At 48.8% G+C, this 23,111-nt stretch overlaps 1 protein-coding gene across 2 annotated transcripts; it reads left to right on the top strand.

Moving 5' to 3' along the window:
* Positions 1-1,845: 1,845 nt before the first annotated feature.
* On the top strand, positions 1,846-21,178 carry jph3b (junctophilin 3b). Of its 2 annotated transcripts, none has more exons than XM_062462659.1 (6): positions 1,846-3,533; positions 12,375-12,925; positions 13,142-13,272; positions 14,922-15,046; positions 16,746-17,662; positions 20,205-21,178. In XM_062462659.1, exons 1-6 carry the CDS (start codon positions 3,152-3,154, stop codon positions 20,283-20,285), a joined length of 2,187 nt encoding a protein of 728 aa, XP_062318643.1. In that variant the 5' UTR covers positions 1,846-3,151; the 3' UTR covers positions 20,286-21,178. The 2 variants fall into 2 exon arrangements, with proteins under 2 accessions (XP_062318643.1, XP_062318642.1); XM_062462658.1 differs by having other exon boundaries at positions 12,375-13,051.
* The last annotated feature ends 1,933 nt before the right edge of the window (positions 21,179-23,111 follow it).

Below are 23,111 nucleotides of genomic sequence, written 5' to 3'. Positions count from 1 at the left end.
ATTATCCCACTCTGGCAGCAAATCCTGCCCATCATCTAGCATTCCCCCCTTCGATTGGATAAACTTCGTGTCTGTCATTAAAGTTGATGTGGTCATTGGCTGTAAAGATATTTTGCAGGCTTACTTGCCATCTCTCATATGTTCCGTGTCTGAGATGTCGGCTAAGTTCTTACTGTACGTTTTAAAGAGGTAGACACCTCCAGAACAGTTTCCCGTGTGTTCAGACTTTTAATCCTCGTACATTTTACTTTACGTTGATTGTAATCCGAGTTAAACGGCAGACAGAGGAATCGTCTTTCTGACTTGTAATCACTAATAATCATCTCGTGGCATCTATGTGGTGCTGGTGGTGGGGGAGGGTGGGCACTGTGTATACACCTTTGCCTTTGGAGTGAGCCGAAGTCATGCTAGGAGTTTAGTGCCTTACAAATCAGTTAGCACAAGCAAGTGTTTATGAATCCCTGTAACATACAAGGTCCTTGAACGAATATTGAATCATCTGTCAACACAATAATGAAACTCACATCCATAGCACCATGTTAATTGTGTTATATATTCTTAGTTATAGAACATTGTATTTCCTACAAATGACCGGTAGATGTCATTATCCGTTCACATTGAGTTGTACGTGTAGCGAAGGCTCCTTGTTTGGGTATCAACGCTGAAGTTCGTTAAGCGGTAGTATAACCATTTTTGAGAAGGCCCTCGCGTATTCTTTAAGAACAATAAACTAAATGTGTTGTACCTCTGCATGGTTCATTTCCTTGGTATATACACATATCAAAACATGTTGTTCTCTCTGACTCCAGTCTAACTAACAGATTAATTCAGCTTTGTTGTTTCACTGTCAGTCACTAGGCGTACATATTTGACATTTTATTAATTCAGCGGAGGCTTCTATTCCAGAAAATCAGTTTTCAGATGTACATAGTTCTAATAGTATTTTGGTAGTCACAGTCAAGGAACAGGGCCCATCACCATCTTCATTATAATCAGTAGCAGCAGCAGTGGTGCACAGTTTGTCCCAAGTGGGCTTCTGTAGGCGTGGCTGCCATGTGGAGGGAGAAGGCAGTGCTTACCTGTGGGGAGGAGCATGTCAGAACAGTCTAATTATAACCAGCTCATCCTGATCCCATCCAGGGTAATTACACACACACACACACACACACACACACACACACACACACACACAGGCCACACACAAACACACCCTCATACACCACACATCTACGTATTCACAAGCACACTCATACACATCTACACGTACACAAGCACACACATTGATACATATAGAAGCAGTGTGAAAGCATGTGTGCGAGTGTGTCTGTGTGTGGGTCGCAGGAGGGCAAAGGTCAGCGGCATTCTTCAGGTGGAGGTAAAACACTCTGGCACACCACCACCGGACACTTCACACAGGAAGCGGATTCAACATGATCGCTCACCTGTGTGTGAACACGCATATTTACGGTAATATGAGCTGTTGTTCTCTCACATCCCGTTGTCACTTGTTGAGCCTCATCTGAAGGATCTTGAAGCTTTCGACTGATTGATTACTAGAATGTGTTGTACTGTAAATCAATCTGACAACGTTCAAAGGACCGATATCCTTGTGAGACTGCAGAGAGACAGAGAGAGAGAGAGACAGAAGGAGAGGAAAAGAGGGAGGAGAGAGAGAAAGAAAGAGAGGAGAGAGAGAGAGAGAGAGAGAGGGGTACAGGCTAGCAGTGCTGCAGTCCCTGTCTCTTTAAAAGCAGGAGGGGGAGGGGTTGCTGGCTGCATTGAAACAGTCCTTCACTAATGAGCAGATTTGAGAGAGAGAGAGAGAGAGAGAGAGAGAGAGAGAGAGCAAGAGCGAGAGAGAGAGAGACGACTATAAGGAGATATGGAGGAAATAAGGCAACAGCCCATGACAGCGATGACACGAAAATGAAGAGCGTAACACGCTGAGACGAGCAGAAAGAGAGGCAATAAAGGTGGATTTATTTTCTACGGACAAGAAAACAAGATAACAACCAACCCAGATAAACCACTTAGGATCAGGGATAAAACAGACCCCTGACAGTGAAGAGATAGAGAGAGCGAGGGAGCGTGCTCAAGAGATAGAGAGAGAGAGAGAGAGAGAGAGAGAGAGAGGGAGAGAGAGAGAGAGAGAGGGGAAGCGAATACAGCAGAGGTAAATTAATCAGTTCAGTTGTTTATGTCCGTGCTGTACGTACGCACTTGCTGTGGCTGAGCGTGTGTGTGTGCGCGCTGCGTGTCGGAGGAGAGACTGCTGTGCCGCTCACTGGGAGCAGAGGACGAGCTAAGCGCAGCAGAATCTCCATCCCTCCATCTCTCCTGGGCAGCCTGCAGAGCGGCAGGGCCATGCTGGCAGAGCAGAGGGGGAAGCAGCTGTGCACTCAGACACCCAGCTTGATGGAGCGCTGAGGCTGGGGAAGCCGACAGCCTGTCTGGTCCACCAACGCCGGGAACCAGGGTTCCTCTGTGGAACCTTCTGGTCTTCCCCAGCCCAGGGGGAACGACGAGGCCCACAGCACCGGAGAGGAGGGGGTTCCGGCAGGCGGGTGCACCCGGGGGAGAGCCTCCTGTCTGGATCCACGGGGAGGAGGAGGAGGAGGAGGAGGGGGAGCTGAACCTGAAGTCTAGAGGAGGTGGGGGGTCTGCTTGTTGCTGTGTGAGTTGACAGAGAGGACCCATGGCGCAGGGTAGTGTGCTGGTGCTGCTGGCTGGCTGCGGAGGCCGGGGACAGTGGGACTGCTAACCTGCTCCAACACACGGAGAGGATGGTCTGAGGAGACTGCCTCTGGCCCTGTCTGGCCTCTCTCAAGACTCTGGACTATCTTGGGGAGGCTACTTAACTTGTTACCCCTTCCCCCCCCCCCCTCCCTTTTTATTTATTTTCTTTCAGTTTTTTGGGGTTGTTGTTGTCGCCGCAGAGTAGGGGAAGACTTGTTTTGTTTTGGGGGTAACCTCTTCTCCAGTGCCCCCCTCCCTTCACACCATCCCTCCTCCGTCCTCCCCATCAGGCCTCCGCTCCAGCCCCTCAGAGCTGCCTCCATCACTCCCTCCACGCTGTTTCTCCATCCTTTTCCTTTCCTTTTTTCTTTTTTCTTTTCGAGGTTTGGGGGATTTGCCAAAACCTATTTCATGCATGTCCACTGGGGGCAGGTTCAACTTTGATGATGGGGGGTCATACTGCGGAGGGTGGGAGGAGGGCAAGGCCCATGGACACGGGATCTGTACCGGGCCCAAGGGCCAGGGAGAGTACTCTGGATCCTGGAGCCACGGCTTCGAGGTGGTGGGCATCTACACCTGGCCCAGCGGCAACACCTACCAGGGTACCTGGGCCCAGGGCAAGAGGCACGGCGTGGGGGTGGAAAACAAGGGCAAGTGGGTGTACAAGGGGGAGTGGACACACGGCTTCAAGGGTCGATACGGCCTCCGAGAGAGCACGGGCACCAGCGGGAAGTATGAGGGGACCTGGAACAACGGCCTGCAGGACGGATATGGCACAGAGACCTACTCTGATGGAGGTACGGTACACCTGGTTATGCTTGGTTAGACCTGGATAGACTTGGTTAGACCTGGATAGACTTGGATAGACCTGGTTATTCTTGGTTAGACCTGGATAGACTTGGATAGACCTGGTTATGTTTGGTTAGACCTGGATAGACTTGGATAGACCTGGATAGACTTGGTTAGACCTGGTTATGCTTGGTTAGACCTGGTTATGCTTGGTTAGACCTGGTTATGCTTGGTTAGACCTGGTTATGCTTGGTTAGACCTGGTTATGTTTGGTTAGACCTGGATAGACTTGGTTAGACCTGGATAGACTTGGTTAGACCTGGTTATGCTTGGTTAGACCTGGTTATGCTTGGTTAGACCTGGTTATGCTTGGTTAGACCTGGATAGACTTGGTTAGACCTGGATAGACTTGGTTAGACCTGGTTATGCTTGGTTAGACCTGGATAGACTTGGTTAGACCTGGATAGACTTGGTTAGACCTGGATAGACTTGGATAGACCTGGTTATGCTTGGTTAGACCTGGATATACTTGGATAGGCCTGGATAGACTTGGTTAGACCTGGTTATGCTTGGTTAGACCTGGTTATGCTTGGTTAGACCTGGATAGACTTGGTTAGACCTGGATAGACTTGGTTAGACCTGGTTATGCTTGGTTAGACCTGGTTATGCTTGGTTAGACCTGGATAGACTTGGTTAGACCTGGATGGACTTGGTTAGACCTGGATAGTGTAGTGGAAACATTCTAGTCGCACTGTGTAGATTTGAATAGTCAAGAGATGGCGGTTTCAATAAATTTATTTTGCTTGTACAAAGTAACAAAGTACTTTGTGATCAGTCATAACGAAGGAGGTGCTAGCCACAGGTCGTTCGCCAGAGTGATGAAGAACAATCATAAAGCTTGTGCTTTTATACACTTAAAACAGATGCCCTAATAAATGATCAATTCATCAATGCAGTGGTCTCTGTGATTGGTTAACACTGGTCAGTGACAGTTAAGACAATATAACCCCCCAGGTCAAGATACCAAAGTCTTTTGATGTCACGGCTCTTTCTCTAAATGGGGACAGTAAGGATACCCTTAATGAAACACAAACAGGACACAGGACACAGGACACAATCTCCTTGGCCAAAAGGTCAGAGCTGCTAGATCAACTGATCCATCTACCCTTCTCCCTTTAGGCCACAGAACTCAAACATCCCCCAACCTCCGTGCCCCTAGCTTCTCAATCAGGCATCATAAACCAACACCATAAATACCTTAAGACCAACTGCAACATCCATTTTTTTAAACACAACCTCAGTCTATTAAAAATACACTCTTAGTAACTATATCAAAAAATGCCATCACAATAGACTTGGATAGACCTGGTTATGCTTGGTTAGACCTGGATAGACTTGGATAGACCTGGATAGACTTGGTTAGACCTGGTTAGACTTGGTTAGACTTGGTTAGACTTGGTTAGAGCCTGGTTAGAGCCTGGTTAGACCCACTCTGATGCAGGTGCGATAGACCTGGTACGACCTGGTTAGAACCTGTCAGACCTGATTATAATGTTGTTCGACCTGGTCAAACCTGGTCAGAGGAGGTTAAACTCAGCTTGAATGTCCTCTGAGGCCTCTGAGATCCAGGATGTGGAACAGAGAGAGGTCTTCCTGGTATAATGTCAGATGCTTGGAGCTCGGGGTTCTTTGAGGACAAGCGTTTTACTAGAGAAACCTCCTCTCCCAAACCACTTTGACTGCTATTGTTCACTCTGTCTCTCTCTCTCTCTTTCTATTGTGCTCCTTTTTCCTCTCTCTCTTTATCTCTTTTTATCTCTTTTTCTCTCCTGTTCACTCTCTGCTGCTCTCTCTGTTTCTTTCCTGCTCTCTCTCTCTCTCTCTCTTTCTCTGCTCTTCTCTCTGTTGTGTATCTCAGCCCATCGATCATTAGTGTTGGCAGGCATTTTATCCTGCCTCAGCCCCACACTCAGTCCCAGCTTCAGAACCACTCTTAAACCCATCCTCAACCTCAGCCCCAACCCCAGCCTCAAATGCCAGCCTCACCCCAGCCCCAACCTCAACCCCAGCCTCAACCCTAGCCCCAGCCCCAGCCTCACCCCCAGCCCTAGCCTCACCTAGCCCTCACCTCACCTAGCCCTAGCCCTCAGCCCCAGCCTTACCCCCAGCCTCACCCCCAGCCCCAGCCCTCAGCCCCAGCCTCACCCCCAGCCCCAGCCCCAGCCTAGCTCTTTGCCCAGCTCCTTGCCCCAGCTCTCTCTCCAGCTGCAGTAAAAGATATATTTGGAGGCCCTAAATTAAGGCCATCCGGACTCTGCAGGCCCACGCAGAGAGAGAGAGAGAGAGAGAGAGAGAGAGAGAGAGAGAGAGAGAGAGAGAGAGAGAGAGGAAGGGAGAGAGAGAGAGAGAGATACCAGGTCACCTGCAGAGGGAAGCCCTAGTAGGGAACATTGGGTTGTTCCCTACCAGACAGAATAGACACCTAGTCCCCCTAGACCAAGTACTGAGGATAGGACATCTATAAGTCACTCTGGAGCGCACACACACACACAAACACACACACACACATGCACCCTCACCCCCCCCCCCCCTACACACACACACACTCTGAAACATACACACATGGACATACACACACATACATGTATGCGTGTCGTCTGTTACTTTGAATAATAGCATCTGCTAGATGGATACATTATGAATACAAGTGAGCTTCGCCATTCAATGTGTGTTCTATCTAATCTTTGGCTGTGGTGTACGAGGTGTCCTGAGGAAAGTTTGCTCTGTGACCGTGTGATTGGCCGTATGTGAGGAAGTGAGCCAAGAAGGGTCTTAGCAATAGGGTGAGTTCATGGAGGAGAGATGTGTGTGAATGCAAGTACTCAAATACATGACACAGTCAGATACACTTGCATGTGGTAGAGCATGGGGATGGGTATATCTCAGTGGTAGAACATGGGGATGGGTATATCTCAGTGGTAGAACATGGAGATGGGTATATCTCAGTGGTAGAGCATGGAGATGGGTATATCTCAGTGGTAGAACATGGGGATGGGTATATCTCAGTGGTAGAACATGGGGATGGGTATATCTCAGTGGTAGAGCATAGGGATGGGTATATCTCAGTGGTAGAGCATAGGGATGGGTATATCTCAGTGGTAGAGCATAGGGATGGGTGTATCTCAGAGGTAGAACATGGGGATGGGTATATCTCAGTGGTAGAGCATGGGGATGGGTATATCTCAGTGGTAGAGCATAAGGATGGGTATATCTCAGTGGTAGTGCATAGGGATGGGTATATCTCAGTGGTAGAGCATAGGGATGGGTGTATCTCAGAGGTAGAACATGGGGATGGGTATAGCTCAGTGGTAGAACATGGGGATGGGTATATCTCAGTGGTAGAGCATGGGGATGGGTATTATTCAGTGGTAGAACATAAGGATGGGTATATCTCAGTGGTAGAGCATGGAGATGGGTATATCTCAGTGGTAGAGCATAGGGATGGGTGTATCTCAGAGGTAGAACATGGGGATGGGTATATCTCAGTGGTAGAACATGGGGATGGGTATATCTCAGTGGTAGAGCATAGGGATGGGTATATCTCAGTGGTAGAGCATAGGGATGGGTATATCTCAGTGGTAGAGCATAGGGATGGGTGTATCTCAGAGGTAGAACATGGGGATGGGTATATCTCAGTGGTAGAGCATGGGGATGGGTATATCTCAGTGGTAGAGCATAGGGATGGGTATATCTCAGTGGTAGAGCATAGGGATGGGTGTATCTCAGAGGTAGAACGTGGGGATGGGTATAGCTCAGTGGTAGAACATGGGGATGGGTATATCTCAGTGGTAGAGCATGGGGATGGGTATATCTCAGTGGTAGAGCATAGGGATGGGTATATCTCAGTGGTAGAACATGGGGATGGGTATATCTCAGTGGTAGAGCATGGGGATGGGTATATCTCAGTGGTAGAGCATGGGGATGGGTATTATTCAGTGGTAGAGCATTTGACTGCAAGTCACGAGATTGCAGATTCATCCCCCCACCTCACACTGCTGCTAGATGAATAAATGTAGTAATGTAGCGGTTATATTTACACATACACAACAGTTTAGAAAGTTTAGAGTAAAAGGAAGGGTTTTGAACTGTTACTTTAGGCTCTCAGGAGTGTTTTGCGGTTTTCAAACACATCACAATCCACTATCTCCTCTCTGCACCACCTCAATGCTGTCCGGGAGGTTTAAGAATGGGAGGATGATCGATCTCCTCCTTCTCTCTGTCACTGTGTTCTCTCCTCTCACCCTCTCGTTCTCCGATGGTTGTTTGCGATTCACTCCTTGGCTCCCTGGTTGCCGTGGCACCCTGGTTGCCGTGAGCTCCGCTGCTCTGCAGCATCCTGGCTGAGGAGCCTCCCCATGCAGAGGGGTTGCCGTGGCAACGCTCGCAGACTTGCGGCAGGTCAGTGTGTCACCAGGGACTCAGGGCTCCCGCCGCCTCTGATTGGCCGGCTGTTCCTGCTAATGGTGTTTACTTAGCCGGGCTCTAATCTAGCCGCTTAATCAGATGCACAGTGCAGAATGGGAGAGGGGGAGAGAGGGAAGGAGAGAGAGGGAGAGAAAGGGAGAGAAGAAAGGAGAGAGAGGGAGACAGGGAGACAGGGAAGGAGAGAGAGAGAAAGGGAGAGAAAGGTAGAGAGAACAGCAGAAAGATAACAGAGAGAGAGAGAGGGGAGGATAAAGAGAAATCTCAGTATTACTATACTATAGCCAACAGGTGAGGGACATGGAAAAAACTGGTGAGATAGAGAACCCTCAGGGTTACTATACTATCCGTACAACAGAAGAGATACATATAAGGACATACTGAGACAGATGTATAGATAGATAGATACTGTTGCAGTCACAAATAGACTAGTATAGACTAGTTTTCAGACAGTGGGATGTCGAGTACAGACTAGTATACACACTGAGGGATAGTTTACAGACTCGTATACACACTGAAGGGTAGTTTACAGCCTAGTATACACACTGGGGGATAGTTTACAGACTTGTATACACACTGAGGGGTAGTTTACAGACACACTGAGGGATAGTTTACAGACTCGTATACACACTGAGGGGTAGTTTACAGACTAGTATACACACTGAAGGGTAGTTTACAGCCTAGTATACACACTGAGGGGAAGTTTACAGACTAGTTTACACACTGAGGGGTAGTTTACAGACTAGTATACACACTGAGGGGTAGTTTACAGACTAGTTTACACACTGAGGGGTAGTTTACAGACTAGTATACACACTGAGGGGAAGTTTACAGACTAGTTTACACACTGAGGGGTAGTTTACAGACTAGTATACACACTGAGGGGTAGTTTACAGACTAGTTTACACACTGCGGGGTAGTTTACAGACTAGTTTACACACTGAGGGGTAGTTTACAGACTAGTATACACACTGCAGGGTAGTTTACAGACTAGTACACACACTGAGGGGTAGTTTACAGACTAGTACACACACTGAGGGGTAGTTTACAGACTAGTATACACACTGCTGGGAAGTTTACAGACTAGTTTACACACTGAGGGATAGTTTACAGACTAGTATACACACTGAGGCGAAGTTTACAGACTAGTTTACACACTGAGGGATAGTTTACAGACTTGTATACACACTGAGGGATAGTTTACAGACTAGTACACACACTGAGGGGTAGTTTACAGACTAGTATACACACTGAGGGGTAGTTTACAGACTAGTACACACACTGCTCAGGATGTGTGATTGATGCACAGGTCTGTCCAGGTCTGATGTGTGCACCTGTTCAATGCTTGAACATGGACCAGGGTTGGTGGGATTTATTGTAACCTTGTTGACGGCTATGAAGTTTTTATAGGAAGCCTAATGTATATTCAACCTGCAAAGTTTGAGCCAGACAATTATGTGAGTCCTAGAACGTTTTATAATGCAAAATACTATCAAAAAAGATGTCAAAGACTCATTGGTAAATCGTTGCGTCTTTGAAAAAAGTCTAAACAAAAAAATCCCTGAACCGGATAACATCGTACTCGGTTTAAGCTTATACCGATAGATTTAGCTTTTACTGTAATAGCAGATCGCTTCTAATGTTGATATTCCTACGGTTTGGTTTGGTCAGAAACGGAGCTCGCGACAGTAAAAACAGCTATACGCACCGTGTCCAACAAACGCTCGTGCTTACTTGTTACAGCTACAGAGAGAGAGAGAGAGAGAGAGAGAGAGAGAGAGAGAGAGAGAGAGAGAGAGAGAGAGAGAGAGAGAGAGAGAGAGAGAGAGAGAGAGAGAGAGAGAGAGAGAGAGAGAGAGAGAGAGAGAACTCTCACACAAAACAATGCTGCATTGAGCGAAATCATCGAGTTATTTCATATTCTCTCAGACACGCGCAGTCGCTTATACGCATACACACAAACACCCGGTCTCCAACGTGTGCCCCAAAAGGGCTGAGTTTGTGAAATATATGAATTGTTCAATAAACACTAGTCAATAAAAGCCAATAAAAAAGTTATAGTAAGCCTGGCCTTTATACACGCAACATGCCATTTGATTACAGGTTAATAATGGCTGAAACCAGTCTTGATGGAGGGAATTAAACCTATGCAACTACACACGGACCGCGTTTAAACCTAGAAACGGCATGTTGCCAAAGAAACGATTATGAATTTAGCCCGGGGGATGGCGCGTGATTAAATCAGGGTGCTCTGTGTGTGATGTTTCCGCGTCTTTGATCTTTCCGCGTTAACTATTTCCGTACTGCTCCCCATTTCGCTTCACGCGCAACGCACTTGTCAGGCCTCCGGCGGGAAGACAGAAAAAAACTCCGGGTAAAATCGTTGGGACATAGCCTATGAGTCGCACAGCCCATAGAAAACCAATAGGATATGTAAATGACCTACTGGGTGGGCTTGTGTGAGCTGGTCGGCTAGGAGACCACGACACTGAGTCTACTGATGCACAAGCAAGGTTTTCTATAGTAGGCCTACACAGCTCCGTGTGACAGCTATTACACCTGTCACACGATTGTAGGTATGTTGGTCTATAACCGTCAAATATAGGCTACAACATGAAACACCTGGTTTGTCTTTGGTTGAGTTAGGATTGTGGTGGTCATTTGAATTTCTTTTCTTTTGAGGCCTTTAGAAAACCGTGACTTGTTTTAGATTTTTTATAGCAATTAGGCCAAGGTTATGAGATTCTGTAAATGCGGATAGCACTGCAGGTTAATTGACTGATTAGCACAAACTTGACGAGATTACGGTTTGTAGCACGCCCGGTTTAACCAATACAGCAGTTTTGAGTGGGCGTTGATGTAGGCGACATACTGCATCCGGTTGTAGGATCACAGGATCGGCTACACACCAAGCACAAGCACGTTTCGGCTTCAGCACCGCGGAGAGCTCCAGAGGTCGATCTGAGTGAATGCACGTGTCGCAGAGCGTCTACAAAACATTTCTGACGTAGCCAGTGCTTAAGTTTGTAAAGATTTGGATGACGATTGGACTATTTTGTTATATGTTATATTGGTTAGACTGACTTTTCATTGTGACAAGTGTTTAATCTGAAGCAGGTAGGCCTTATGTTGCAACAAACCTGTGTGTTCTGTATATTATTCCTTATGGAAAGCCATATTTGTCAAAACATGAAATTTAGCGATCGAAAGGTTGAAAACTCTTTTCTTATGCGTGAAAAAAAAGTTTGAAAAAAAATATTTTTTTAAAGTTTCGAAAATATAGGATAAAACAAAGATGACAAACATGGTCACATGGTCATCTCTTGCATGATAAATATCTTATAATTCCTACTGGCACCTCTACAAGTGTGTATTCATTTATGTATGTCTGTGTGTGTGCATGTGTGTGTATTTGTGTGTGTACAGTATATGTGCCTACGTTCCAGGTTGGGCCGGTGGGGGAGGAAGTGACACGGATGGAGATACAGAGAAAGCAGATAGTGTCCATATATGGTCGTGTGTGTCCAGCATGTTCTAGAACGCCTGCACCGATGAATCACCAAGCTGGAAGTTACATCACAGGGCTGGCACAGTCACTGGTAACATGGCAAGGACAGAATATGGATTAGACAGACTCACACTGTACACATACGCAACGCTTAGATTCATCCATGCGTTGCACAAGTTTGTGCGTTTGTGCGTGTGTTTGTGTTCATGTGAACTGTTTGTGTGTGAGTGTGTGTGTGTGTGGAGTAGTGAATTGTCCTAGATTTCAGCACCATGGAGAGAGAACAGGCGGTCGGTCAGAGAGCTGATGTGTAGATAGAGAGTTAGGGAGCCAGATAAACACCAGGTTAAATACTTCGACTAGAGGGCAGATTAGTGTGTGTGTGTTTTAAGGAGGCTCTCCTCTCCTCTGATCTACTCATCTGCTCTGCCCAGCTGTACTGTACTTTACTGTACTGTGCTATACTTCCTTTTACTCTACTGTACTCTACTGTACTGTTCTCTCTTATACTCTACTGTACTTCACTTCACTTCAGTACTGTAGTTCTCCAGCATAGTGGTCTTGGCACAAGTGTCCAGGTGTGTCATTCTTCAGGATGTCAGAACGCGGGGGAGGAATCGTATCCTAGCAACACTGTATCACACCTGTCACTTAGTGTCTAGGCCTGGAGTGATGACACAGCATGACAGCTCCTAGGGACAACATGACAACAGTTAATATAACAACTTCCTGTAACATAGTTTCATCTCCTTTTAATTTCTCCATCCCTCCCTCCTTCCTTCCTTCCCTCTCCTCCCTTCCCCCCCCCCTCCGACTCCACCCCCACCCACCCCCCTTCCGCCCCCACCCCCATCCGCAGGTACATACCAGGGCCAGTGGGTGGGCGGGATGCGTCATGGATACGGCATACGTCAGAGTGTTCCGTACGGCATGGCGGCTGTCATCCGCTCGCCTCTGCGCACCTCCATAAACTCCCTGCGCTCCGAGCACAGCAACGGCTCCGCCCTGCTGGCCGACCGCGGGGGCGTGGCCTCCGGGACGGGGGGGGGCGGGGTCACGGTGGTGGGAAGCCCCGCCGTGTCGCGCGGCGGCTTCGTCCTGACGGCCCACAGCGAGGCGGAGCTCCTGAAGGGCAAGAAGAAGGGCCTGTTCCGTCGCTCGCTCCTCGTCAGCCTCAAGCTCCGCAAGTCAGAGTCCAAATCCTCCCTGGCGTCCCAGCGCTCCAAGCAGAGCTCGTTCCGCAGCGAGGCGGGGATGAGCACCGTCAGCTCCGCCGCCTCGGACATCAACTCCACCATCAGCCTGGGGGAGGGCGAGGCCGAGCTGGCCGGTGCCGAGGACGACGTGGACGCCACGGCGACGGAAACGTACGCGGGGGAGTGGAAGAACGACAAGCGGAGCGGCTTCGGGGTGAGCCGGCGGTCCGACGGGCTGCAGTACGCGGGGGAGTGGCTGGGGAACAAACGCCACGGTTACGGATGCACCACGTTCCCCGACGGCACCAAGGAGGAGGGGAAGTACAAGCAGAACATTCTGGTAGGAGGGAAGGGCCCAAACACCCCCCCCCCCCCCGTCTGTTAACGGTTCTGAACCTCAGTTGGGTCTAACTCCTCGTGTTTACCGTAGGTGAGCGGCAAGAAGAAAAACCTCATCCCGCTCCGAGCCAGCAAGATCAGGGAGAAGGTAGACCGCTGTGTGGAGGCTGCCGAGAAGGCTGCTGACATCTCCAAGCAGAAGGAAGAGATCGCCCTGTCCAGGTTAGAACAGAGTTTATCCAGAGCAACATAGAGTAGGACTTACTACAGCAGCATGCTGGAGGGTGCTGGGTCCGGACCTGGTCTGTCCAGGATGGAGGCTGCTGGGTCCAGACCTGGTCTGTCCAGGATGGAGGCTGCTGGGTCCAGACCTGGTCTGTCCAGGATAGAGGCTGCTGGGTCCAGACCTGGTCTGTCCAGGATGGAGGGTGCTGGGTCCAGACCTGGTATGTCCAGGATGGAGGGTGTTGGGTCCAGACCTGGTCTGTCCAGGATGGAGGGTGTTGGGTCCAGACCTAGTCTGCCCAGGATGGAGGGTGTTGGGTCCAGACCTGGTCTGTCCAGGATGGAGGGTGTTGGGTCCAGACCTGGTCTGTCCATACTTCTGTCCATACTAGCTGCATACTGCACACTTGTCAAGGTAATATGAAGTGTTCAGTAGGACATGTAGTTGGTGTGTTCAGTGCAGGTATTTCTAAGTGAGAACTGAACCTTCTGGATAATGTGTTGTGCGTTAGTTTGTATGTGTCTGTATATTTACATATACAATTCTACACAAATACACGGTAGGCTACATACATGCAAGGGTAGGCATTTGCTATACATATATGGTCCCTTCATTCCTGCTAATCTCATCAAACTCTTCTGGCCCTACAAGCTAGAGCTAAGTAGCTAACGTTAACAAAAAGCCTTCCGCCACAGGGAGAGGGCTGCAGTTTACGCTCTACCACTGAGCTAGCAATGTGTCACTCCACCCAAACCTGTAGTTTCCTTCAGACAGAGGGCAAGCAGACAGACAGACAGGCAGACAGGCAGACAGGCAAACAACAATGATCAGAGTTGCAGTAACAAACTGCAGGCATTACCTGGCCCCAGGTGTACAGGGGAGGATTCACACACACACACGATGATACTGGATGACGTACTGGATGATAAATTGGAAACAGCCGTGAATCACCTGCTCCACTGAGATGCAAGTTATTACATGCTTATGTGTGTTATCCTGTTAGATGGCGTCTGTCTGTATGTCTGTCTGTCTCTCTCTCTCAAGTCTCAATCTCTCTTTCTGTCTCTTTTTGTATCTTTCTGTACATCTATCTTTCTCTGTGAATCTTTTTCGCCCTCTCTCTCTCTCTGTCTGTCTAGCTCTCTCTGTCTGTCTAGCTCTCTCTCTTTCTAGCTCTCTCTCTCTCTGTCGTTCTGTCTCTTTTTCGAGGAGGTGAGAGGAGTTGAAGGTAGGTGAGAGGCGAAAGGAGCTGCGATGGGGGTGGAGAGAGGAGGTTAGAGTGACGAAGACTCTGCCTGCTAGAAAGGGGAGGGATGAGGAGAGGTGAGGGGCTGAGAGGAGGGGGTGGGGGGGGGTCAAAAACTTGTCGTATGAGCAAGAGGGTCAAAGTTCAAGGCGCAATGTTATGACGAAGTAGCATGTCCCAGTAGTGTGTAGTGCATACTTTGTAAGGGCAGCTGTAGTACGTACTAAAAGTACAGTATGCGATTTGAGACGCAAGGCGAGCGTACTGACAGACAGGAAGTTGCCTAGTGTAAATGTTACCTTGTTTTAATGGACCAACCAACGACCCCTTCTCTCTCCCTGCCTGCCACCCCCTCCATGCCCCTTCTCAACCCCCCCCCTCACCGCCCCCCCCTCCCAGGACGGCTCACGCCGGGGGCAAGGCGGACGCAGCGATGGCAGCGTCAGAGAAGTCCCAGGAAGAGTGTCGCCTCGCCAGGCTCACCGCCAAGGAGTTCTCTCCGTCCTTCCAGCACCGTGGAAACGGTGAGTCCACCTCCTCCCTCCCCTCTCCTCCATCACCTCCCTCACAGCTGCCCACAGCTGCCAAGGGAACTGTCCTCATAGCAACCACCAGCATCAACACAATCCCTGCCCTCAAAGTAGTCTGTGTTTGCTTGTTCATCTACTGTAAAGGAGTCGTTAATGACGTTGTTTTGAGAGCAGAGTTGTTGTTTGGACACTTGAGTTTGTTCACTTGTTTGGTGCCTTAACTAAGGAGGCCAGGATAGCATGTAGGAACATCTGTATGTGTGTTTGTATGTGTTTGTTTGTGTGTGTGTTTGCGTGTGTGCGTGAGTCTGGAGAACAGAGTGGATTCTGTACAGTGCGTACTCAGGCACCACAGGGCATGTTACCCATGGTGCCTTGCAACATGTGAATGATGGAGGCAGCAACAGGAAGCTGGGGGGAGGTCAACAGTGACCTTTTCTGGGAGCCCACACAATACCATCTGACTGGCACACACACCCACACCCACACATGCACCCCCCCCCCCCCCTTCACACACACACACATTCACACGCACCCCCACACACATACACACATTATGCATAAACACCAACATATCAACACAGAGGAGCACTCTTGATGACATGTCTCTCGTACTCTCCGGTGTACACCTGACTGGCTGTTTTAATGTCATGACATTCTGGAGCATCCCTGTGACTGGTACCCTAGCTCCCCTCTCCTTGGAGAGAGAGAGAGGGAAGGACAAAAGAAAGGTGATGAAAGAGAGAGACGGATGGTTTTGGAGGGAAGGATGAAGGGTGGGAGAGAGGAGGAGAGACAGTTGGGTAGGGATGGAGGGAGAGAGGGAGGGAGAAAGAAAGAGAGAGAGGAAAGAGTGAGAGGATAGGGAGGTAGAGAGGGGGAACAGTGAGGGGGAGGGAGGGAGAGAGGAGGGGAGACAGTTGGGTAGGGAAGGAGGGAGAGAGGGAGGGAGAAAGAGAGAGGAAAGAGTGAGAGGATAGGGAGGTAGAGAGGGGGAACAGTGAAGGGGATGGAGGGAGAGAGGGAGGGAGAAAGAAAGAGAGAGAGGAAAGAGTGAGAGGATAGGGAGGTAGAGAGGGGGAACAGTGAGGGGGAGGGAGGGAGAGAGGAGGGGAGACAGTTGGGTAGGGAAGGAGGGAGAGAGGGAGGGAGAAAGAGAGAGGAAAGAGTGAGAGGATAGGGAGGTAGAGAGGGGGAACAGTGAGGGGGATGGAGGGAGAGAAGGAGGGAGAAAGAGAGAGAGGAAAGAGTGAGAGGATAGGGAGGTAGAGAGGGGGAACAGTGAGGGGGATGGAGGGAGAGAGGGTATCATTACATTAGCATGATACATGACATCAAAGGGACGAGGTAAGGGTTTTATGTTCCGTGTGTGTGTATGTGTACGTGCATTAGTGTGTGTGTTAATGTGTGTGTGAGAGAAAGCATAGGAGTGGATGTTCTTGAGAAGAATACTTAACTAGCTCTCTCTCCCTTTGTCCCTCTCATCTCTCTTTCTCTCATGTTGACTTTGTTAAACCTTGAAAAGTAAAAAAACAACGTGTAAATCTCTCACATTTCAACCGACACTATCTGTCTGACATTTGTCCGTCTGTCTATCCGTCCGTCTGTCCGTCTGTCTGACACCTGTCTGTCTGTCTGACACCTGTCTGTCTGTCTGTCTGTCTGACACCTGTCTGTCTGTCTGTCTGGCCAGGAGTGGAGAGCCAGCGGCCCAGGCAGCAGGCGTCCAGTGAGAACGACATGGAGCAGTTCTCCAGCGGCACGGCAGACAGTCCAGACCTCTATATGAAGGGCTCCCTACCGCCTAGCCGAACCCCCAGCCTCAGCCCCCCGCCGCCCCCCTCCCAGCGCACCAAGAGCTCCCGCTTCCTGCGCCAGACCGCCGTGGATGACGACCGGGGGGGAGGAGGAGGAGGAGGGGGGGGAGGGAAGGAGGTGCAGGTGCAGATGGAGGGGGGCCGAGGGGGTGCCCAGGGGGAGTACCTGAGGGCCAACAGCTGCAGCTCCGTGTCCCGCGGGGGCAGCCGCTCCACCACCCCCTCCGTCCAGGACGACGGGCGGGGGAGGGCCGCCAACGGACAGAAGCACGCCTCCTCCAATCACAAGTCACGGGAGCACGGCTCGTCCAATCACAAAGCCCTCCGGGACAGGTGGACGGAGTGCCCGTCTGGGCGCGTGCAGAGAAGAGGGGAGGGCGGGGCCAGACTCATGGAGCAGGATGAGGAGAAGCTGAGTAACTATGAGATGGAGATGAGGCCCCTGCAGCCCATGGACTCCACTACCCACAAGCCCCATGGCCAGGGGGAGGAGCGGCCTGGTCACGCTCCCGGGCATGCCAGGGGAGGGGGCCAGTCGCACACGCTGCAGAGACAGAGACATAAGAACCGCGAGCACAGGGAGGGGAGGGAGGGGAGGGAGGGGAGGGAGGGCTCAGAGCCCCGTCCCTCCTCCTCCTCGTCGGCAGGGCTGAAGGTGGACGGGGGTCGGAGGGGGGAGAAGTTGGACAATCACCCCATGCAGAGGGATCTCACTCTCTCTCCCCCACAGAAATCCTCACCCATTGCACTAGAACACCACGACAAGAGTCGGACGCAACTCAAAGCCAGCTCGGTAAGATAAACTCTACTGAGCTCTACTAAACTTTACCCTTCTGAGCTCTACTAAACTCTACCCTACTGAGCTCTACTAAACTCTACCCTTCTGAGCTCAACTAAACTCTACCCTTCTGAGCTCTACTAAACTCTACCCTACTGAGCTCTACTAAACTCTATCCTACTGAGCTCTACTAAACTCTACCCTACTGAGCTCTACTAAACTCTACCCTTCTGAGCTCTACTAAACTCTACCCTACTGAACTCTACTAAACTCTACCCTACTGAGCTCTTCTAAACTCTACCCTTCTGAGCTCTACAAAACTCTACCCTTCTGAGCTCTTCTAAACTCTACCCTTCTGAGCTCTACTAAACTCTACCCTACTGAGCTCTACTAAACTCTACCCTACTGAGCTCTACTAAACTCTACCCTACTGAGCTCTACTAAAATCTCATCTAAAACCACGTCTCATTTAACAGGTGCTGGGAATGATATTTAGATTTATTTTCTACAATGCAACAATAATGTCACTCTCAACTAGACCTCAATTGCAGTATATAGCTTATCAATGTATGGTGAGCAAAAATAATAATACCAGAGTATATAACAATATCATTTTGATACTTACTACAATCTAACAATGACGTCTCAATGCCAGTAGTACCTAGTACAGTGCATCAGAAAGAACATTTCATAAGTGCAACATCAACTACCTGTGAGGGCAGACTCCCACCAAATAGTGTAACAGACGAGGAAGTCTGCAGTACAAGAACTATTCCACATCCAGATATTAAGATGTAAACCAAACTCAGGAATAACACTCAGACAACTACACACTGAGCCACACACACACACACACACACACACATACATACACATACATACACACACACACCCACACACACACACACACACATGGCTACTGGTGTCTTACTGTGAAACCCACCAGGACTGTGTAATGTTGGATTACAGTGATATCCAGATGGACATGTGGGCATTCTAGATCTCCCACACACACACACTACACACTGATACACACACACACACACACACACACACACAGACACACCCACACACACTACACACTGATACACACACACACACTGAGACACACACACACACTACACACTGAGACACACACACACACTACACACTGATACACACACACTGAGACACACACACACGCTACACACTGATACACACACACACTACACACTGAGCCACACACACACACACACACACACACACTACACACTGATACACACACACACACACAGCCTAATCTCTCCCCCTTCACACTCCCAGCACCTTAGTAACAGCAGATTGGCAAAGTAGCTCCTTCACAATGCTGCCCCCTCATTGGCCAATCTGCGGTCTGTTGCTAGGGAACAGCTTATGCCTTGCTTCGCTGGTAGCCAATCAGTGGGCGTGTGGCAGTGACTGCAAAGAGGGGGAGGGCAGGGGAAAGCAGGAGGAGGGAGGAGGGTGGAGGAAGGTGGAGAGAGAGTGGAGAGAGAGGGAGGAGAGAGAGAGAGAGAGAAAGAGAGAGAGAGAGAGAGAGAGAGAGAGAGAGAGAGAGAGGAGAGAGAGAGAGAGAGAGAGAGAGAGAGAGAGAGAGAGAAGAGGGTGGAAAGAGAGGGAGGAGAGAGAGAGAGGAGAGAGAGAGAGAGAGTGGAGAGAGAGGGAAGAGAGAGGCTGGAGAGAGAGGCGAGAGAGAGTGGAGAGAGAGGGAAGAGAGAGGGAAGAGAGAGAGTGGAGAGAGAGGGAAGAGAGAGGGAAGAGAGAGAGTGGAGAGAGAGGGAAGAGAGGGGGAATGTTTTCAACTGCAGAGCCAGAAGTAATGCAGAGGACTTAAGACGGGTTAACAGATAAACACATAGAACTTGACACACACACACACAGACAATAGAGGGGGCTCGAGCTGCATATTTCTGTCTGAACCCAACCTGAGTCCAAGAGAGTAAATGAGCCCAACACAAACCCCATTTCATATCCAAACCCCACCTGCGCCAACGGTTATGCTTATTGGTTATGGATATGGTGGTAGCACTTCCATTGAAATTGACTGTTTATATCTCTGCCGTATCACAACTTGGTCATCTTGGTAAATCAACTTACTTTGTAAATACCCCAATACTGCCAATATTTGTTCCAGTCCACCAAAGTTATTGACCTGTTACAGAATTGTAGCTATGTTGGTCTGTTTATCATACATCACTAGAGTTTTGGTGGTAATTTCCTTTATTTTGAGGCTTTTTACAAACAATATATCATTACATAAAATACTGTTTTTTAGTTGTTAATACAGTAACAGGACCGGAACAATATAGTCATTTCCATCTACAATACTTTCTGACTCTGTTTCCAGTGATCTTGTCATACAGAGTAATTAGCAACATCACAAAAGAATATATTGGTTGTGTCTGTGTTCACATGCAGGTAGCGCTTATTGTCTTAGGGTGTGTGTGTGTGTGTTTGTATGGGTGTGTGTGTGTGTGTGAACGTGTGTGTGTGTTTGTGTATGTGTGTTTAATCACACTCTCTCTTCTCTCCCCCGCAGGGCGCCAGCTCAATTCTGGTCGTCATGGTGATTTTGCTCAACATTGGAGTCGCTATTTTGTTCATCCACTTTTTTATTTAAAGATTATTGATTATTGATTCAGATTATCTATGCTATCATTGCTGAGTATTATTATGTTTATTATACAGCTGTTAACCATGTTTGTGTAAAGAGAGGCTGGATGATGACTTGGATGATGTGAGTACTGTTTACCAGTACAACCTGCAACAGTCAGTTGTCTGCAGTCTGAACTCTCTCAGTTCACCTGTTTTCCATTTTAAAATAATAGTTTATTTAAAAAGGAGACTTGTGTGACTTATAATTTAACTTGAAATTCAAAACATTTTTTCCCCCCTGTATGATCATTTAATTGTTTTAATAGTTTTACTCGTTTTAATAGCTAATTCCGTTCTTTTTTAATTCCTTACTTGCCTTTTCTCTGTGTGATGATATTGCTGACGATTGGGTAGCGAGGAAAGTCAGGTGACTGTGATCACATGATCCGGGGATCACATGACTGTTATCACATGACTGTGTTTGACAGAAACCCCGACCGCCCAGACACCTGCACTGATCTGAGAGGACAGGTGTAAGAAAGATGGCATCCGTCACAGCCAGCCAATCAGAGGTGTAGGTCTTGTCTACATCCTGGAGAAGACGCTTACCCAGGAGACAGAGCAGAGCAGGGCGACCAGGACAGGGTCACAGAGGGGAGCGCAGGTCAAAGGTCAAAGGTGAAGTAGCCTGCAGAAAGCCTCTGGGGAAGGGGATGCTAGTATGTCAGGTCATGTGACTATGATTGGAACCAGAGAAGTGAAACAGCCCCCCCCCCCACCTCCCCACACTCTTCAGGTCATGTGACTATGATTGGAACCAGAGAAGTGAAACAGCCCCCCCCCACCTCCCCACACTCTTCTGCTTCCTGGACACACCCCTCTCAGTGACATCACTTATACTATGGTATGGCATGTGGTGTGGAGGCGCCATACCATAGTATAAGTCACACACACATTCTCACACATACACATATACACCAACTCAACCATGCCGCACACATACTCACACACATAGACACACACACACATGCACTCACACGCACACATTCACATTTATGCATACACACACTAACAGTATGTACGCATGATATCTCTCTCACACACACTCTTACTACACACTAGACTGACCTCATGAAATCCCAGCATGGACATGTCTCTGTGTTCCATGCCTCATGGCCCAGTCACGTGACTCCTGTCATGTGACTTCCAGCTTGTCTTCATCTCTTCCTAAACAGACCACAGAATGTCATGGCAAAATGTCGTACAAAAATATAATTATAGAAATATAATTTAGAGTATGTATATAAAAGAATATTATACACAGATAATTTAAAGTAGATATAATTATTAATAATGTATATAAAACATGTTTAGGGCTACTAGACCAAACACATGGAGATCAGCACTCTGGTCACCATGGTGACAACATCAGGCTGCGTCGCACTCACGCCCGGTAACCGTGGTAACCGCGCTGACCTGTCAGCACATTCAGCTGTCACCATGGCACAGCACCATGGAGACATGGACATTCCGACCAGCTGACTTCCTCGTCGCCTTATTGGCCGGTATCATGTCTTGTTGAACTTTAAAAGAAGAGCCTAACATGACATCCTGTCCGTTCACATTCATCTGCCCCCTGCTGAGCCAAGCTCTCTCTCTCCCTTTGTCTAGCTCTCTCTCTCTCCCTTTGTCTAGCTCTCTCTCTCCCTCTGTCTAGCTCTCTCTCTCTCTCCCTCTGTCTAGCTCTCTCTCTCTCCCTTTGTCTAGCTCTCTCTCTCTCCCTTTGTATAGCTCTCTCTCCCTCTGTCTAGCTCTCTCTCTCTCTCCCTCTGTCTAGCTCTCTCTCTCCCTCTGTTTAGCTCTCTGTCTCTCTCTCCCTCTGTCTAGCTCTCTCTCTCTCCCTCTGTCTAGCTCTCTCTCTCTCCCTCTGTCTAGCTCTCTGTCTCTTTCTCTCCCTCTATCTATCTGTCTCTCCCTCTCTCTCGCTTTTTGTCTGTTTCTCACTCTCTCTCTCTCTGTCTCCTTTTTCTGTCTATCCATGCCCTTCCTCTCTCTCTCTCTCTGTCTGTCTGTCTGTCTGTCTCTCTGCAGTCCCAGACATGAGCAGACATTGTCTGTCTGTCTGACTGTCTATCTGTCTCTCTCTCTCTGCAGTCCCAGACATGAGCAGACATTGTCTGTCTGTCTGTCTGTCTGTCTCTCTCTCTCTGCAGTCCCAGACATGAGCAGACATTGCTGTATAGATGATACTACAGACTACGGCTCACCTTAGTGCAAGTTTCAGAGACTGTTACTAACAATTGCTGCTTTCAAAACAGTGATTTACCGAGACAAAGAACAATAAATTAAAAAAAACTTTTTATAGCTACTGCAAGATAACATGCCAACTGCCTTGTTTTATAGAGCAAAACTGGAAAAAACCCAAAAGTGCATGCTTGGTATGTTTCAGCTTTCTATAGAACAGCTTTTCCGGGCAGGGGTGGGGTGGGGGGGGGATACTTCAATCTCGAGGAGGGAGTTGTCCAGGAACATGAAGTCTTTTGTTAGCATGTCTGTTGTGGGCTTGTACCATGCGTGTAGCTACCACCCTACCTCCTTTCACCCCCTCCCCCAACACACACACACCACCCCTAACACCACACTTCTCCCCAGACTCCCTCTTTCACATGCTTCCTCTCTTCCTCCTCTCTGCCTCCTCTCTTCCTCCTCTCTGCCTCCTCTCATCCGCCTCTCCTCTGCACACGGACCGGCAAACACCACAGGACTGACTTCACTGGATGAACTGCAGCGTTCGCTCCCAGAGCAGGCCTGATTGGTGGCTGCTTCTGTGAGACGGTTGGAAGTTATAGGG

The sequence above is a fragment of the Osmerus eperlanus genome, chromosome 5 (genome assembly GCF_963692335.1).
Source record: "Osmerus eperlanus chromosome 5, fOsmEpe2.1, whole genome shotgun sequence".
NCBI lineage: Eukaryota > Metazoa > Chordata > Actinopteri > Osmeriformes > Osmeridae > Osmerus > Osmerus eperlanus.
This window is presented reverse-complemented; position numbering and strand designations above follow the sequence as displayed.

Coding starts and splice junctions, on each gene's coding strand:
- jph3b (XM_062462658.1), top strand. CDS start 3,152: ATGTCCACTGGGGGCAGGTTCAACTTTGATGATGGGGGGTCATACTGC. Junction 13,273..14,921: donor GAAGAGATCGCCCTGTCCAG/GTTAGAACAGAG, acceptor CCCCCCTCCCAG/GACGGCTCACGCCGGGGGCA. Junction 17,663..20,204: donor CGCAACTCAAAGCCAGCTCG/GTAAGATAAACT, acceptor TCTCCCCCGCAG/GGCGCCAGCTCAATTCTGGT.